The sequence below is a fragment of the Pygoscelis adeliae genome, unplaced genomic scaffold, assembly GCF_000699105.1.
Source record: "Pygoscelis adeliae isolate BGI_AS28 unplaced genomic scaffold, ASM69910v1 Scaffold17, whole genome shotgun sequence".
Lineage (NCBI taxonomy): Eukaryota > Metazoa > Chordata > Aves > Sphenisciformes > Spheniscidae > Pygoscelis > Pygoscelis adeliae.
In genome coordinates, this window is record NW_008825234.1 from 1,369,447 (window position 1) to 1,388,967 (window position 19,521).

Consider the following 19,521-nt stretch of genomic DNA (forward strand, 5'->3'; position numbering starts at 1 on the left):
TGAAACTAAGAAGCCAGGATAATTGCAAAATAACAGTCTGATATTGCTCGGATGTCTGCTTAAAAATATGGTATGAGCAGACAACGCTGCCTTTTCACGACTCAGTACCATCTCCTGATTAGGTACATCATAATGCAAAGCTGATTAGGGCAGTATTAGTATCTAGTAATTTATTACATGTTTAGTAATTTATTGGCTTACATTAGTTTTAATAAGGATAACGTTGTTTCCTTCCACTAAGAGTCTGACAAACTTTCAGCATCAATGAGACGTGCATATGGTCATATTGGTATTTTTTGTTGACATATTTTATCTAACAAGCTTTTTGTCATATATCAGATCACGTTTTTTCTTGTACATAATAAAAATTAGTGGAGTGAATTCTGAAATATACTTCACTGAACCCCACATCGTAGATGAGAGACACCATGAGAGGACAGTAGTCTTTCTTTCTACTGGTAATTTTATAATTGTATTATCCTGTATATGCAAAACATTTAATCTATTTTAACAATATGACAACAGAATAATGCAGAAGTCTTGAGTAAATTAGTCAAATACACTAGCTTTTGGTACCTTATTCTAGTTTCCAAACTAAAGCCATGGAACAGTCCCATGTCTAAAAATCTCACTACAAAGATTACTGATTTGGTAAATATTATAAGAAAAAAGTATGAAACTAGTAGGGGATTAAAAAGAAAATGTAAGGAAAAATGTTTTAGATCATACAATGACATACACTATGGCAGCAAAATATTATTTTAAAAATAAAGGTTACTGAGCATGGGAGGTCATTCCCTGTAAAGACAACTTCAATCATACTGCGGCCAAACGATTCTTAGCTGTAATCAACCAAAAGGAATAAAGTCAACTCACTCAGTTTATTTCAAATATAACTGAATCTTTCTCAAAATATATCAATATTAGCCCAAGAGTTTTATTCTAAATGTCTAAACTTTGTGGTTTGTTTTTTAAATAACTGTTAGCGAACTTCTTGGCAATTAACTGTGTTGAACCCTGGCTATTGTCTTGTTTGGACTAACACAAAGTTATTTACTGAAACAAAACCTTCTCTTCAAGTCTCTGCCTGTTTTAGTCTCAAGGTAAAAAAAAAAAGTTGTTCAAATGTAAATATTTGAGTATTTTTAGATTAGGCTTAGGAACTGACTATGTCTGTTAGAAGAAGCATGCATTATCCATTTATGTTACCAGTACTTTGCCAAACTTATTTTATCTGAATTTGGAGAAAAAAAAAATCTGATTGCCCTAAAATTTTTATAGGATAGTGACTGAATACTACTCATCAACGTTTTGGAAGAGCAACAGGATATTTCGAGCCTGCTGGAAAATACATAAATAAACCTATTGTAGTTCTGCTTTTCTAGATTTGCCTTATGCAATACTCAAAGTCAAACTATAGTGAAGCACAGTCAACTGCAACCTGAAAACGACTCTTAACGCTGCATCTTGGGAGTCCATCTTTAACTTCTCCCATTTCACTGTAAGGTAACTTAGAATTATATTAATTGCAATGATATTGTATCACAAAATACTTCACTGTATGAAGTTGTGAAGAAACAGATGAATCTCAGGTGGATCTAACAAAGGAATCGACCTAGGGCTCTAGAGATCCTAACACCTCACCAAAGGATGAGAGTAACTCAGCAGTAATTCATATTCTATGATGGAGAAACAACATGAGGTAAATAAGAGGATCTCTTTTGCACAGGAAACTCATTTTGAGCTGAAATTGCATGAACCTGGATATCCATCTGTGAAATGATGTGAAGAATGAATGTAGAATCAAGTGCATTGGAAGGCAAGTCATGACTGGATCTATTTGAAGATGCGAGGAAGTGAAGAAACTGTGTAACAGGCTGTATGTAAGTATGCGCTGGTTTTGGCTGGGATAGAGTTAATTTTCTTTCAAAGAACCAAGTAGGGGGCAATGTTTTGGATTTGTGACCAAAACAGTGTTGATAATACAAAGATGTTTTCGTTACTGCTGAGCAGGGCTTACACAGAGTCAAGGCCTTTTCTGCTTCTCACACCACCCCACCAGGATATCCCATACCATATGACGTCATACTCAGCATATAAAGCTGGGGGAAGAAGAAGGAAGGGAGGGATGTTTGGAGTGATGGCATTTGTCTTTCCAAGAAGCCATTACGTGTGATGGAGCCCTGCTTTTCTGGAGATGGCTGAACACCTGCCTGCCGATGGGAAGCAGTGAATGAATTCCTTGTTTTGCTTTGCTTGTGTGGACAGCTTTTGCTTTACCTATTAAACTGTCTTTATCTCAACCCATGAGTTTTCTCGCTTTTACTCTTCTAATTCTCTCCCCCTTCCCACTGTGGGGGGAGTGAGCGAGCAGCTGTGTGGGGCTTAGTTGCCGGCTGGAGTGAAACCACGACAAAGTATTATGACAGTCCCATAAAAAATAGGAAAAAAATGTTCAGGAGTAAGAGTTTTCAAATACACATTTGTGTTAAGAAATAAATGTATTTTTAAATATCCTTTCTGAGTCTATGCGTATTTGTTTCCCATCACCTAGAAGCAAACAGTAAATAGATACTTAAATTCTATGTGTCATAATATTAAAGAACCTATTGAATCTACATGATTCATTAGCTCACTCTTTTGTTCTCAGAAATGGAGTCTCGATCATGACAATCCTGCATAAGATAAGTAATATGGATCTTTGATAAAAGCCTACACACTGGAATCTTCAGCAAATAATCTAAACAATACATGTATTGAGAAGAAATCACTTGGAATTTACTTGGAAATGTGGCCCATTTTATTTTAACTGAAAAGCATTCATTATACAGTGCAAACAGTTCTTTGGTAAATTTACTGATTAAAATAAAAACAACAAAGACTTCGTTTTAGGTAACATTAAAAAAGAAAATAAATATGTAAAATTTGCAACATATTACAGCAATATTCTCACAGTGGATACTGAGGAAATGGTCATCTAGCCATTGGCCACTGTTTCAGAAATGTTAAAATCAATGCTGATTCTGCAGACACTGCAATAAAACTGAATTAGTACAACCCATGACTGATTACATTTTAAACTGTGGATAAAGACCTGTTTTTCCTGAATGGTTTATAATCAGATGGATGGCGGAAAATAACTCAATATTACACTTGTTTAAGCATATCCAGACTCCTAAGCCCCTTTTATATACCATATGAATAAACAGTGAACAACGAAGAAAACCTCCCACTTTACTCTGGAGGCTGGAGAAAAGGAACAATCAGATATAAAGCACTATTTTATAATGTATAAATGGAAACTCTCTTCTCCTATAAGCGGAATCTTGAGAAAGTTTATTTAATATAAAATTGGAATAAAAGAATGCAAGTAGTAACCAGCTGGATGTATTACTGCCTTATTTAACTGTTTAGACAGTTAAATTATATTTGGTTTAGCTCCGCAATCCTTCCTTTTTGAGGAATTCCTGCTATAGGTCAGTGGGAGTTCCATCTGAGTTGGAATTACAGGACGAGACATGTGGTTTGGACTCTCAACAAAAGTCAGCAAAATACCAGAGTATCAAAGAAATACAGGAATGACAGCCTCTAGGAACCATATGATACTCAAACATGCTCGCCACACACAATTTCTAAAAGTATTAACATAGAAAATTACATAAGTCAAAACATTGTATATAAAATCAATTAAAATATTCTTAAAAATATAAATTGTAGTTCCACGTGTACCTCTGCCACACACCTTTAACACACCACTCACATGTACATATTGCTCCTACCATAGTATGAAACAAGTTTCTGTAGTAAGCTTTAAAGATACACCAAAGTTTGAATGTGTGTCACGGTATCAGTTTATCAAATTAGAAATTATTAATGTTAGTAATCAGAGAAATTATGTGCCAAAATATTATAGTGGAACTCATATTGCTGTGCTAGGTTAGTTATTAGACAGGTATTTGTTCTACCATGCAATACTTAAGTATTCAGTCTGTTTGCATAATCTGAAGTGTTTAAAATGAGAATGTTTAATTTTGTGCAGATCTCTTCGACACCCAAATCTCTGTTCCCTAAATTTGAACAATAAACTCAGAAGTCAGTGAACTATATAACTAAAGAAGAGCTCTGGTTCTAGTTAGTCCCGACTTAGGACTTAAGGACAGAGCCATAAATTCTAACATATTAAGTATTCAGGGAGAGAATCAATTCTGAATAAACACAAAAAAGCTGTAAAATGAGGTATGATAGTTGTCCTTCACTGAATATAATATATAATTCCTGGTCAAAAATATGCAGTTTGTATTCTAAAAAGAACACAACTTTGAAATGCTAGAGTAGACATATACTCTTTAACATTAAACATTTATTAAATGGGAAATAAAGTCCATTGGCAGACCATTTTTAACATGAATGATAAAAATATTGAGGTAAAAATATATATGCATTAGATGAAACTAGAAAAAAACCTAAAAAATCAAATACCTTGTCAGAAAAAGTAGTCAATCCACAATTAATCATGATGCTTGATTTTGATTGTTCTTTTTTTCAACAAACAGTGCCACAATATAATCAGGAACATATGTCTATTGACAATATGCACAATGAATCAGTAGGAATCTTTGTATACAAAATGGCATGTGACATCTTTTCACATTTTCATAACAGGGCCATACAAATACGTGAGCTGATCCGAGATCAAGAGAAGCACGCTTTAAAACTGGACTGGATGGTCATGTTACAATGATTTAAAATAAATGAAACAAAAAAAAGTCGCCAAGCAATTACATATGTTTTGACAAAAAGGATTATGTTCATTTTAAGATCAAATGCTACTCTGTCATGTATGTTTTCGTAGAATGAGGAACACTGTCAATTACATCTGTAACATACATTCAGTTGCTTTTTGTATCTTCCAATTACATTTGTTTATATTTCCTTACTCATTCTAGCTTTTTTGGTCTGAAAACTTTGATTAATTTTTAAGGATGTTGAAAGGTGTCATGTAGTTTTCTTTACTTCCTTGCTGGTCCAGATGCAGAAGTGATAGTGTGATTCAAAAGAATTTCCATGCATAGCTGGGTTTGCAGAAACTGGCCCTCGACGGCATTGCTTTGGGCACAGTGACCTTGTGTTTTCCTTTTCCCTGCATTTACTAAATAATAACAAAGAACTAAATATCAAGTCAGACTGGTACTGAAAAGGAATAGTAAACTTTTAATGTTGCTAATTAAAGATAGGAAACAAAGTGTTCATTTTAGAGTAAGTCTCAAGCCCAGTCATTTTGGGTACCTAAAACTACCTGACAGTGTTCTTTTAAAGTAGCACCAGTTTGAGTTTGTCTAACCTGAGAAGTTTAACACACAATTATCTTTGACTTGTTTGCTAATTTCCCTTTCGTTAATTTTTGCATTGTGATTACCTTCATGGGCAGAAAATAAAACGATACATTATGATATACTGTTACAGCACCATTAGAATGTTGTAAATCTTGATTTATTGCTGTTGTTAAGACTGTAGTTACCTGTTTTTGCCATCAGCAGGCATTGATATGATTTGAGGAGTATGCACCCTAAATTATTAAAAAGCAGACTTATGGCTTCTTTTTATTAATGTTTTGTTTTAAGCAGACTGGACAGCAATCTCCTTTAACCTTCACAGGCGCTTCGCAGTCAGCCGGCGGGCATGATTCTACAAAACAGGTAATCTGACCAACCTGTGTCAGGGAAAAAAGAGACAAAACCAGAACATACTTAGCTACATTTTCCAAACAAGAAATACATTTTTCATTTTATTGAAGAACATGTTCTCATTCTCTCTAAGATCTTGGCTACTAAGATTAACTCCACATAGTTTATTTCAGCATAAACTGATACTGAGAAGGCTCTTTGTATTATACCATCTTTAATGGAGCAGTATACCATTTTATCTAACGTTCAGGCATGAAACTCTGGGATACCAAGTACTGACATATTTCTTCAACTACCTTTTTTAAAATTTCACCATGATAAAAGAAAACCAAAATCTAGCACTGTCAGATGAGCTTTTATTGCTTTTTATGCACTTTAGTAGACTTTTTCAAGAAGTCTCTTACTTCGCAGTTAATTTTGCCAGTACAACCATACATCAATGAAAATGGAAATATAAAAGTATATAAAGGCTGGATTGAAAACCGGTGTCAAGGGCAGGGATAGCTGAACAATATAATTTTTCACACCACATAACTGAAGGTCCATAAAAAAACAATTAGCAACTATTACCCAGGAATTAGCAGGCACAAAACTGGAACTGCTGTTTTAGAAGCAGAACCTAATATAATTTCTATCTCAGAATGGATTTCCACATACTTACTTTGCATTCACACACAGTACAAGGGTCCCTTTTCCAGGTTTCATTGCTGGAATATGATTTACCCTTTTCATCAGTGCAATCAGTTTTACTGAGGCGTGATTCAAGTTTTTTTATCTGAAAACATTAAAAAAAGTTAACAACTGAAAGGTTTTTGTGTAAGGTATTCTGTCTTTTCTCTTATGCTACATAATCCATGATAAATACCTGTCTGAGTTTTTCTTCTCACTACTTAGTTTTCATAATGCTGAAAGATTGGAAACAGGTAATACGTATGGAAACAGCCTTTCAAAAGAAAACTAACAGAAGATACATCTTTCCTACCATTGGAATACACAACTAGAGCATACAAAGAGAAGCAAACTACATGTGACATATATGGAAAGACATCTAAACTTTCAAAAATGTCTGAATGAAAAGGTGAAATAAAAACAATAAACTTAATTAAAAATGTTTGCTTGGATTTTTGACTCTATTTTTTCCTTCATGATGAAAAAAAGGGGCTATATGATTATTCTACCTTGCTGATTGTGTGCTTCTTGGGAACAGTAATTAGGAAGGCACAGTTTTTAACAAGCCCTCAGTCTTTTTTACATCCAAAAAAAGACAGAAGAACTGACTGAAATGGAATAGGTCTTAACACAGCGTTTCCACTGTCAAAATGGGAGCATTGAAAGTGAGTACGACAATGATTAAGTAATACCATCAAAGATGGAATCAAGTCACTATGCAAATAAATATATGATTCGTATCTATAAATTACACGGAAAAGCTGCTCTGGGGGAACTTAATTATTCTAGGCAAACATTTTGGCCTACTACGGATTTGTCTGTCCTGTATGGTATACATTTTTAAAACTGAATTCCACTATGGCTGAGTTATTCCGAATAAAGAGTTTATTTATGCCACATCGTAAAAGTCTTCTTTAAGTGATCTAGATCTTAACTATGTTTACAGCTGTCATCTGGCATATTACTTCTTATGAAGTCTACATTTTAATCATAGTTTTACATAGATTCTATACATTTCAGATAGGAGGAAAAGATTTTACTAACTCTACAGACAAATTTTTAGAGAAAGACTAATCCCATGTTTAGTATACAATGGTTACACAAGGCTTCAGGTTCAAAAGTCAAGAGGGTCTAATTGTAGAATATTTCAGTATGATTTCAAAAGAACATAGAAATAAAGAATAATAACACACCATGTTCTGTGTTGTGTTTTGTTTGAGATACTATGTGGTGGTTTTTGGCTGCAGTGGATGTCTAAATATTAAAAACATAAGAGGAGTGATGTTAGGAAAACATTATAAATTAAATCTACAATTAGAAACTATCCATTATAGCACCTTACCTGGTTTCTGAGGCTTGAAATAGTTTTTTGCATTTCCAAAACAAATTCTTTGAAGTCATTCACTGCGGGCATGTTTGTATTTTCATTAGATGCTGATGTGGCATTACGAAAATATTTACTCTGTTTCACAGAACTGCAACAAATGAACACCAAGTCAGAGTAATCATCTAACTCATTTTTATTTGGCTAGATATTTTAGAACATTTAGCAAAAATGTAAAAGAAGAAGAACTAACAAATGTAGGAACTGTATGAACCACAACAGCACACAAGACCCACTGGTGCTGAAGACAGCCTCAGGTCAGGTGAGCTGTGGCTTACTGTTAATATGACCAGCAACAGGGAATTTCTTCTACTTAGAAAAATAACGTATGTATTTCATGCAGGGGGACACACAAAGTTGTCATCAGTGACACTGTAGAGCATCACCTTAAATACACTGGGAAATCTCTTGAGCCTCCAATATGAAAGCAGACAAAAGTGAGAGAGTTTTAAAAAATGTCACTTCCAAACATGAAATTCATGTTTCGCGTTCAGATTCATTTTCTCCCTCTATATGCTCATTAGCAAAACGTGTATTTAAAGAAATATGACTTTAAGAAGGAAAAAGTTGGTTTTCATAAATAAATGAGAAGTACTTTTAGATACGAACATATTCCTGTGTCCCATTTTAACTAACATTTGAAATCAATACTGATTACTGCACACAAAATCTAGAGTCTTTTGTCTATAGCACTTTCCAGCTGATATCTGATAAGAGATGTATAACACTAAATTGTGTTAATCAATTCAATCTGTTGACAGGAAACAGTTATCAAAGGATCTGTCCATAACTAGTAATATATTATTTGGCACCACTTAAAAAATACATATACAGAAACAAGGATAACACTAATTATTAAGTCACTTATTACATTAAGATCCTTGAATCCAAACAAGCATTCCTATCTTGTTAGTGTGTCTTCTCCAGAGCTAAGGGATACCCAAAGAATGAGCTGGCAAAGAAATCCTCTCTCATATAATAGGGCTCATGATTTATAATCTTTCCACATAAATTAAAACAGCACTTACTGGCACGTGTTCAAGCTACTTAGTTTCCCATAGTTTTTCATCTAAATTAAAGAAAAAAGAACTCTAAACAACATAACATGCCAAAATTCAAGTAAACCAGCTGCTAAGCTGCTATTGTATAACAAGTTTAATCTTCCTCACCTGCTCAAGTTATTGAAAATGAGAAGGAAAAAAAGGAGAAAAAAAATCTTCTCACCACAAATGCAATTTAAATACAACAATGAGCATGAGAACTGATGAGAATGTTAAAGGACTAAGGTTGCTTTAGCTTTATTTATGTTATAAATAAAGTATTGTAAATTTACTATTTTGTAGTCCTAATTAGTAATTGGACTGTTGTAGATTTTTGAGCTTCATTTCTGAAACACAGTCAAACAGCCAGTTAATGAAAACAAGCTGCTTCTCAGATATAAGCGTTTATTTTTTCTTGCTTTCATTTTTATTTAATTTAACCCTTCTACAGTTTTAGAATTATGGGACTAGCATCTTTAAAAAGTGAATTGCTGTTTCCTAAGTTTAAAAACTTCTAACAGTTCACTTGCAAAGACAGATGAAACCTCCTTCTTCAAGGATTACTCCAAAGGAATCTTTCTTTTTCTATGGTCTATAAGTAAGCTTATACTTAGCTGCTGTCTCCTCTTGTCTAAAATCCTAACCCCTAAAGGCTTTGTTACTTCAGGACAGCTTCCTAACAATTAACTGAAATATAATGGTGGTGCTTCTTCAGTGCTATAACTTCCGCATGAGTATTTGAAACTGCTGAAATAAATTTACCTGTCTACGTATCTGTCTAGCTGCTTTCCTTGCCAGAGTGGGTAGACTCTGTCTCAGTCAAGTAGATAACTTTATTTGCTAAAAGAACACATGCTATATGGAAAGAGCTAGAATTCAAGAGAGTCTCAAATTTGCTCATCATGAAGGATCTTCATGAGAAATGTTTGGTCTGAGCAGAATTCATTTTGTTTCACTAATTCATAGAGAAGTTTTGATTCCCTGGAAATTGCAGGAACCCTGTGCAGTTGATCATTTGTGACTGACACTGTGATTTACTTCCTTGCTAGAATATTTTGAGGATTAGGGAGTTATAAACAACCTTGTCTGTAGCGCTCCTGTTCTCCATTCCTGCCCTGAGTATTTTTGTACTAGAAGCAATCCCTACCATTATCACAAATTTTTATGCTAGTGTTACCAACACTTGGTTTCCTCCTATTTCTACAGGACGACCTAGCAGCTCCAAGGAGGAAAGGAAATAATTTAGTTTGGTTACTGTAGGCACAGTAGGAATGTGGGATTCCCAATCCCCCAAATTACGCTTCATTACTGAGTTTTTTCACAAAAAGCACAGTAAGAACAAAAGCACTATACTGTGTCACTCACAAAGGGTCTTACACAAATTTGAGCTTGAAAAAAAAGTGGTTTATTGTTAGCAGATATGCAGAAGTGTCAGAATGAAATACATCAATCATAAACTTGAGAAAGCAGACACTGGAAAAAAGTGGTATGCACTTACAAAGAAATAATTCAGTTTCATTCCAATTTGAAAACAAATGTTTTTTCATACTTCTTTTAAAAAAGAAATATCTCACCTTACTGTTTTGGATATTTTCATTTTCTTCAAGGGCTTGTCCTCCTGAAAGCTGTAATCAAGAGAACGTCTTCCCCGGAAGTGATATGAAAATGCATTAAACTGTCCTCTAGTTCTACAGTCTGAAATTAGACAAGAAATTACACATTATAAACTACAGCATAATTCAGCAGTTATAATATTAATATGGTTTTACAGTATATTCTGAATTGGCAAAGGCAATTCATATATTCAGTCTGATTCCTCTGGAATCAGTTTGATGGCAGCTGAATATGTCTCAGTGATACAACATTTAAGCCAGCTGGATGCAGAGAATTTGATTATTCACAGACCAGCTTTTTGGTATGAAACAAAGGAATAAAGATTATTTTCACAAATATATCAGTGCTACTTTAACTATTCTTTTCACTTCTGAAATTTCCACTCACTTGGCTTTTAATTATTTTCTGCTTTTGGAATGGGGTAGTTACATATGGAGGAAAACAATGATAGAAAAAACAGCCTGTTGCTTCCTCATCTATTCTAGGCATTATTATTTGTTATTTTTGGCATTTGAAAGAGAATCTTTCATTAAATCCTGGAGAACATTTGCAGACACACTTTACTGGTTGACCAGCCCTATTGCCAAATTTGAGGGATCTGAAGGTATCACCAGTCACTTAGACCCTAAGACCCCACCGTAGAGTGAAAATCTCAAGCCTGAGAATAATCATGACAGAAATCTTCTCCTAAGATCCCAAGAGGATGTCTTCACAGGATTAAGTATGTCTTTCCTTCAGTTCACTTTTTTTAGCCTTCCAAACACAGTGAGTATTTGGAAGGAGTCCCATTTAAAAAAGAAAAGGAAAACAAAACAAAACAAAACTGGAACGGCATTTTGGAGAGGAGACAATGAGAAAATATAAGTTCTCATTTGTGTTCACAGAAGCTTTAAAACAAAAAGTTGTAATGGGCCAAGCTGCAGTGGGAACCAACAGCAGGTTCAACTGTTAGAAGCAAAGAGTCTGCTAAGAAAACAGAAGGGAAAGCTGAAATACAGAATCCCATGGACATATCAGCTAAGTCTGGTATTAGCAGAATGAGCCATGAAAGCAACTGAATAGGGGAAGAAGTAATTTTCCCTAATGTTTCTCTTAACTTGCACCAGAACAAATTTATTCAGAAAGTCAATAACATTTTATAAAGTATTTTTCTGGAATTTAGCAGAAGCTAGATCGAATACCTAAAGTATTAACATAAATTATTTCACAAGTTTCAAGTCAAGAAAAGAGCCTCAAAAAACTGTTGAACTGAGCAACTTGAGAAACAAATGTAAAGTTACTCTGTGATTATACAAAAATAAGTATCTTGGACTATTTTTAATTGTATTGGACTTTTACTTAAACTAGACTATTACAATTTCCCTGTTAGGAAAAACTTAGTTTGTCCATGGCTTAATATCAATTAAGATAGAAAAAAAAAGACTGACAAAAAAGAAGTACCGATTGATTTTCAGTTCAAAAACAATACCTACAGAACATTCTTGAACACAATTTATCCACACAATTCTCCTTCCCTTTTCTTCCCTTGCAGCTTGTCCCATTCTTGAGTAAATTTGTTACCTTCCTCCTATAATAACAGCACCACCAAAGAACTAGATATTTACTGCCAACATATTGTTCATTCTTCTTGTGTGTTCTGCTGTTTCTCACACAATCTTCTTGCTGCCCACTCAGAAACTAAGCTCTTTCAGATGGGAACAGACTGCTGTGTCTGTAAGATGCTTCGCATGAAGGCATTTTTGATCACCCTTTGACACTTCTATATTTAGTATGGTGAGAAAAGGGGTCACACTCTGGAGGGCCACTGGAGAAAGGACTAGTTTTGGTCAGAGGATTTTTCTTAAAGCAATCTGTTGCTTAAAGTTTTCCTGAGTGTCATAGAAATTTTAGTTTCTCTTGGAAGCAATTTGTGAAAGGTTTCTGCTATCCTCCTTTGTTTAATAACTGCTAAGGTCATCTTACATAATATAGATTTTTTTTTTTTGGTACAATAACACAATGGCCCATTGTTTTTTTATTCCTAGGCTGGTTTTTAGAAACAAAGGCCTGAAATCCTGGGAAGGTTTTATCACCTTAGACTGGTAAATAGGAAAACCGTATGTTCAGTGGCAGCTTCAAGTACACAGACCTGACATTTCTGCAGTTTTTAAAGACTCAAATATCTCAGCTTGCCAAACGAACAACTCTTGTTCTTGGTTTCAGTTTCAGGTACAAGGAAGAGGATTGTCACTGCTGAGAGGTGTAGGACGGACTGCTCTACTCTAGCTTTCAGAAAGCCTAAACCAAGAAGTTTATATCTACTTTTAAATGAAGAATACCTTAGCAGTTGTGGTAAATGAGAAAAATGAGCCTAAACTTCTGCTTTTTTCAGCCTACTTAAAATTTCCGCCAAATTAGGTATACCCAGTCCAACTAATTTTCTGCGCAAAAGCTGAATGTTTAAGAGCAACCTAATAACTCTTTTTTTCCTCTATGGACAGTTTCTTCCAGAAGCTAGGTATTGTCACACTGCAAGTGTCAAGATAACCCATTTGTATATTGAAGCCATGTTCAGATTTTCAGAAAATCCCCTATTTCCCACAAAGTTTTAAAAATGCACCTATAATGTAAATTGGATAGAAAAAAACCTGACATTTAGAAGTATTGAGCACTCTTAATTCCCAGTCAATCACCTCTCAAAATCTGGGTCAAGGAGAATTAATCTAACAGTAGATTAAACTAAAACAACTTGAGAGACTAAGGGAATGTGAAGAAAAGCATATATAATGTAACTGTTGCTTCTACTTGATCATACTTCAGTTTTCTGAGATTTAATGTAGTGAATTAAGTTGCTGTTACTGTAGGCTTTTGTATGTGTCTAGAACTCCTAGTTGTGCCAGTGGGAGCAGTAAAAGCGAGGAGAAACACTGAAAATATCTGAAGTGTCACAAGAGTTTTTTTGAGTAGATGTTTTGACAAAGCAGCTACTTAAAAACTACACAACATATGAAAAAGACTTTTCACTCCAAATGAAGTCCTAACTCAAAATAACTGGTTTTGTTATTGCTAAATAGGTCACATCCCTTCACATTACGCTGCACCTCTTCATTTCTTCTGTTGAATAAGACTTTCTAACAAATGATAAATTAAATAGCAGAAAAAATCTAATATGTTGGTCTAAAATCCAACAGTAATCTGCTCAGATTGGAAGAGATGCATTTTGCATAAGCATTATTTAAACGTTCGGACAAAAGTAACGCCATAGAAGGTAGAAGATAAAGTGACAACCCAGACTGTCATCTCCCAGCTGACATACTCAGGAATTCTAATAATAAAGATGTTCTCTGTACTTGACCTCGAAGCCCACAGACTGATGCTACCAAAACTAGAAGGCCCAGACATCGCTGGGAAAGCAAATATCCAGATAATTTACAGAACGTATGTAAATTGTTAATATATGGCTAATGATAGCCTAAAGACATCTAAAAACATATGTCTGCGTGATCTTAATAGGGTTTGGATGGCCTGCAGGAAGATGAAGGAGAACCATTAGATTCTTGACGCTAAACCAAAGCAAATCCAATCTCCCCAGCAGAAAAATTAAACAGGACTGGTTAGAAAGTTTTGCAGATCAAAACCATGCATCTTTTAGAATATAAGTATCAAAGATCAATGAGGAAAAAAAATTCAGACAGACTGAAAATCCACGGAAATTTGGAAATTTGAAAAGTAAGGACACTAAGAACTGACCGGCCCATTACACTGTGAAGGTATCAGTGTCTTAGAAAGGCAGTAACACTCCATAGAGAAGAAGAAAAGGCTCTAACTGCCTAGTTTTGCACAAATCACTGAGACACCTCCATTAGGACACTTTCCTACCCCTGTTTCCTTTACAGTCAATGGACATTGACACAGGAAGAGACTGCAGCCTGAATTGTCCTCTAGAGGCATCTCTTTTCTACTGCCTGCAGCGGGACTTTGACAGGCTGGGATCTTAGACCTGGGGACTCATTCAGGAGTTTGGGTTTAAAGAATGAATGACAGCCTACTGCTTCCCTGTCGCTTTTCATTAGGGATGGCAGCTACTGGCATGAGACCCCTGGTAACAAAGACAAAGCAATGTCATAGATTAAGTATCGTTATTTTAAGTTCATGAATTAGAACTGTATTTTACTGATCATGGACACCTGAAAAAGATAAAATATTCTTGGTTTGGATGAAATATAAATAAAAATACTGATTCTCTCAAGAATATCTGTAATCATACAGAAATGCTGGACTATATTAAATGTACTTCTATTCAAAGAAAAAAGGATGTAATCCTTAAAATTACAGACCATGTGTCCTGGTTTCGGCAGGGATAGAGTTAATTTCCTTCCTAGTAGCTGGTACAGTGCTGTGTTTTGGATTTAGGATGAGAACAAAGTTGATAAGGCACCGATGTTTTAGTTGTTGCTAGGTAGTGCTTACACTGGCCAAGGACTTTCTAATTTTCCATGCTCTACCGACTGAGAAGGCTGGAGGTGCACAGGAAGCTGGGAGGGGGCACAGCCAAACTGGCCAAAGGGACATTCCATACCATGTGACATCATGCTCAGTACATAAACTGGGGGAAGCTGGCCGGGGGGGGCCGCTGCTTGGGGACTGGCTGGGCATCGGTCAGCAGGTGGTGAGCAATTGTACTGTGCATCACTTGCTTTGTGTGTTATTATTATTATCGTATTATTATTACTATCATTTTATTTCAATTATTAAACTCTTTTTATCTCAACCCACGAGTTTTTCTCACTTGTGCTTCTCCCATTCTGTCACCCATCCCACCGGGGGTGGGGGGGAGTGGGTGAGCGGCTGTGTGGTGCTCAGTTGCCGACTGAGGTTAAACCACGACACCATGGAACTTTATTTTAGTAGCCTGGCATAGTCTGAATTGTTATTAAGCTAATAGACACTGTCTTTAAATGTAAATTTAAATGTAAAAAGATACATTTGAATGTAGAAAGCAAAAATAAATGACATAACAGAAGCAAACCACAAGATCTGTGTAAAGAGAAAACATGTTCAGGCATAAATTGCATCATTTTGGTATTTTGAAGAGTTCTTGGTATGCAATTTCCATTGTCATGAAAGATTTTGCAGTCTCACACTGAGACTGCTGTTACCATTTTAAAATGTTAAGTCTTCCACAGCATTTAGTGCTTAGTCCAGTATTGCTTAGTATTTTCATTGAAGATGAAAGGGCATAATGAGAAGCGCATAATAAGATATAATACTAGAAGTAAACGCCAGACAATTTTTAACTTGGAATAAAGCATAATCATTAAAACAAATAGTTGATGGCTTTCTAGAAGCAATGCTTAAATCAAAGAGGTCAGTACAGAAGCAACAGATGACATAATTGTTGGTCTGGTCTTAAAATGCAGGAATTCATAAATATAGGTCTACCCACTGGAAGACCATGTATAAATGCACTCAGATTAAGAATGTGTCAACTTTTCTAATAAAATTCAGTGGGATTTAAGCATGTTTAATCATAATTTGTAGTTTAATAATTAAACATTAATTAATAATGTTTAATCAAAACATAAGGCTGTTTTCCTGAATTGAACAAAAAAGAACAATATCTGATACAGGAGATATGTTGGTTGCTAACTGAGAATCAGTTAAGAAAAATCACCTTCCTAAATCAATTTATGCTTATGAGGATGACTTGCATGTTGTCTAAATCACCTCCTCCTGGGTCATTGTTTGACATAAAACAAAAGGCTAAAGAAATTTTTCATTTCAATTAAAAAAAAAAAAAGTGTGAAACTTTTAAAGACTCACAATGGAAAACACTTCAAATTTACATATTTGGAGTAAAACCATGTTTCCATTTGAGCCAATATGTCTTTGCACCTAACTTCTAGTCTTTTTCTTACATAATTAATCTCACAAAAATATTTGGCATAACCATAACAGTATGCTTATATTCAAGGGAAGAGAAGTTTATCATTTCTGTGTTTTGGGTTCAGAACTGAGTTACAAAGTCAATAAGAGTAATCATGGAAGCATACAATGAGTTCTTAAAAAACAAAAAGTGGTTTTTTGGACTAGAAAGCCTGAAAAAAGCACCAAAAGTTTCTTGTTTGGAAAATCTGAAGCTTGGATGCTCTTTGCTCAAACAGAGAGCTGCAGTAAATCTGCAGTAATTCCTCACCATCTCTGACAAGACAAAGAAATGTAAAAAGTGAAGGAAACCAGAAGAAAACCTTGTGTACCTCAGTGGAACCACTTCTTTTTCCCACCATAAACTAGTAATTCTGTTGTATGATTCGTTAACTGAAATCTAAAGGTAATCTGGTTATTATAAAAAGGAATAATGCTCCGCTTTATAAGAAACAAATACTAGCTTTACTCAAGAAATCTAAGTAGCAGCATTTTGTAACTAAGAAGTTTTTCTATTCTTCATATGGAAAAGTATTTTGACTTGAACAAAACAGGAAGGATAACAAAAACAGATGTGTTTTTTTACCAAGCTGAAACAGCTGACCATATGGGTCAATTATTGAACATACATGAAGTGTAATAAACAGTATTCTGTATTCTAAATTTTAACTTATTATGATTTTAATATTATTAATATTTAATAATTTAATAATATATATTTGATCATATTATTTTAATAATAAAATCATCATAAGTATTTTAAATGTGGAGAATGGTTTAATCTTTTTCTTTTAAATAATAAACAATAACAAATTCAAAGAAACAAAAAACCAGAATGTATTTAACTTAAAGTAAATGCTGTTCCTGAATGTATGCTGTGTATGCCCACCACCTCAGAGTAGTGGTGAGTCCCTAGTGCCACAGAATGAAAGAAATTTTTTAAATTAATTGCTTAAACCTGGATTCCCACAGAAAATGTCACACCCATTCATCCACACAAGAGAGCAGTTCAAGCCATGCATACTTTGTTTTTTCTTCATTAACCTCTGCACAGACTTCAAAAGAATTCAGAAGAAAGGGATACAGATAGGCAATTTTTTAAAGAACATTAGTTATTTACCCTTTCTTTTGCTTGGCAGTTGCCTAACTGTACTGCATCCAGTAGTACTCTCTGGTAGTAACATTCTTGAATGAAAATACAAGCTAGGCTGTTGAACAGCTGAATACTCTAAAGACTTTCCAAAGATAACATCTGCTCTAGAAGGCTCAGTGATAACATAACATTTAGAGAATCAACACATAATTTCTCAGAACAGCTTTACAATTTTTCCAAATCGATATAATTAATGTATTTGTGAAACTGTCTGCCAAGCTTCATGAACCATGGCAAAGTGAACTTATCCTGAACTGGTAGAATATGATTTATTTGCTTATGGTAAAGCATTTGAAGAGTGATAATTGATATTCTCTCAACGCTTCTGGCATATGTCAGAGTTATTTTGAGTAGATTCTGGAAGACTTTGCATTATAATTACAATGTGTCAACCATATCTAGAGTTTTATATGCTATTATCATCTATTTGGGAATGGCAAACCTGGTAAATGTTGTTCAAAAAATCTGAATAACCTAAAAAAAAAAAAAACCTGATAAAAATTAGAGTAAGACCTGAATGAAATGATATCTGGGGGAAATTGTACAAGATCTCATTGAAATCTAAAGTATTTATTTCTCCTAGTCTCACACAGATAACTGACATTTTGAACCAAGCCTTCCAAGGAAGAATTTTCTTAGACAGTGATTTATTATTTAAAGAGTTGTTTACTGGACAAGACAATACAATAGTCAGTTTAAAAGCTAAATCTTTGAATAGTAACTCTCCATCTACTTTCAGCCAGGGCATGTCATTCGAGTTTTGTCAAAAGAAAATGATAACAACATTGTCAAGGAGATCTCAATAAAGAGAGGTCATCGTCCTCTGAAGTATTTTGTTGTTGATGCTACTGCAAAACTGTGTGATCCAGAAGATTCTCTTGGGAAGGGATCTTCTAACTATGTTACAGATGCAGTAAAGTCTGATGTGATGATGGCTAAAGACAGGCCATTCAGAAAATCTGTATGTGAGATAGAAGCCAACATACATGCTACCAAACAACATGGGATTCTCAGTGTCCTATGCTTCATGCAGCCAAGTAAACCCTGTTTCTGGAGAAAAAAAGTTTATTTCTGAAGAAAAACAAATCACCCCACTGTCCTAACTTTTGAAGGAGATGGCAATGAACAAGAATATTTATCCACAAAAGGGAGAAAACTGGAAAACAGTTATCTACACCATGAAATACTCAAATCTATGCTATGTTTAGAATGTGTCTATTTAATATAAAATTTGGAATGATCACTTAACAAGGGCTGTGCTCCAGATTTGAGTTTGCAACATCTTAACAAAAACTGAACAACAATCAAATATCTTCTTAAAATAAAATGAACAGACTCTAAACAAAGTGCACATTATAACACCCAAATCCACCTGTATACAGACCTTCACAGCAATCTTGCCACATCCGGAGGTCCAGTTTAGGAATATCTTCACAGCTACTATATCCATGTGGGAATTCAGCCACCTTAAAGACATCATGTTGTACCCTGGTTATGTTGTCACCATTGTCACATAAAACTCTGGCAAGAGATGTCTGCTTGATCTGAGTGAGCTGAGCAGGCATGAACACACCCGGGTTCTCATACCATAACCTGTAATCTCACAGAAAAGACAAGTTTGCTAGTGAAAAAACAAAACATGCAGTTTTCCAGAGATATTGCAATACTGTATTCAGAATGAAATTAATTATTCCATAAATCCTGTTCTCAGCTTTACATTGTATCTGAGAGAGTGATCCAGATGCCAAAATGTAAGCACTTAGTGTCACTTCAGTCCTACTTGGTGTCATGCTGACACTCTGAAAGGGCCCAAGTATTCAACAAATCCTTTGACTTCTCTTCTAGTCCCATTTTGATGTCTTGGGTGTCTTTGGACATCTAAAATGGCACTAGACTACCAAGTTTAGGGTTCTTTTAAAGTAGAGGCTTAATTTACCATAGATTTCTTTCTCCACACAACTTTCCTACGGGTATGAAAAAACTTTGATAGAATTGCTGAGATTAGAAGAATGTTAATCTATACCTAGTTTATTATCAAGATAAGTGAGATTGTTTAATTTACTAAGGAATTTT

The 19,521-nt window shown here is 34.7% G+C and overlaps 1 protein-coding gene across 1 annotated transcript in view; it reads right to left on the reverse strand.

Moving 5' to 3' along the window:
- Nucleotides 1-5,003: 5,003 nt before the first annotated feature.
- Nucleotides 5,004-19,521, reverse strand: part of PXDN (peroxidasin homolog (Drosophila)) — a 59,735-nt gene continuing 45,217 nt past the window's right edge. Inside the window, exons 19-23 of the mRNA XM_009329307.1 lie at nucleotides 18,833-19,041; nucleotides 10,352-10,472; nucleotides 7,696-7,828; nucleotides 6,346-6,459; nucleotides 5,004-5,710 (exon numbers count right to left, since the gene is read on the reverse strand). Coding sequence (XP_009327582.1) covers nucleotides 5,588-5,710; nucleotides 6,346-6,459; nucleotides 7,696-7,828; nucleotides 10,352-10,472; nucleotides 18,833-19,041 — 700 coding nt within the window. The 3' untranslated portion in view covers nucleotides 5,004-5,587. The remainder of the gene's footprint in view (nucleotides 5,711-6,345; nucleotides 6,460-7,695; nucleotides 7,829-10,351; nucleotides 10,473-18,832; nucleotides 19,042-19,521) is intronic.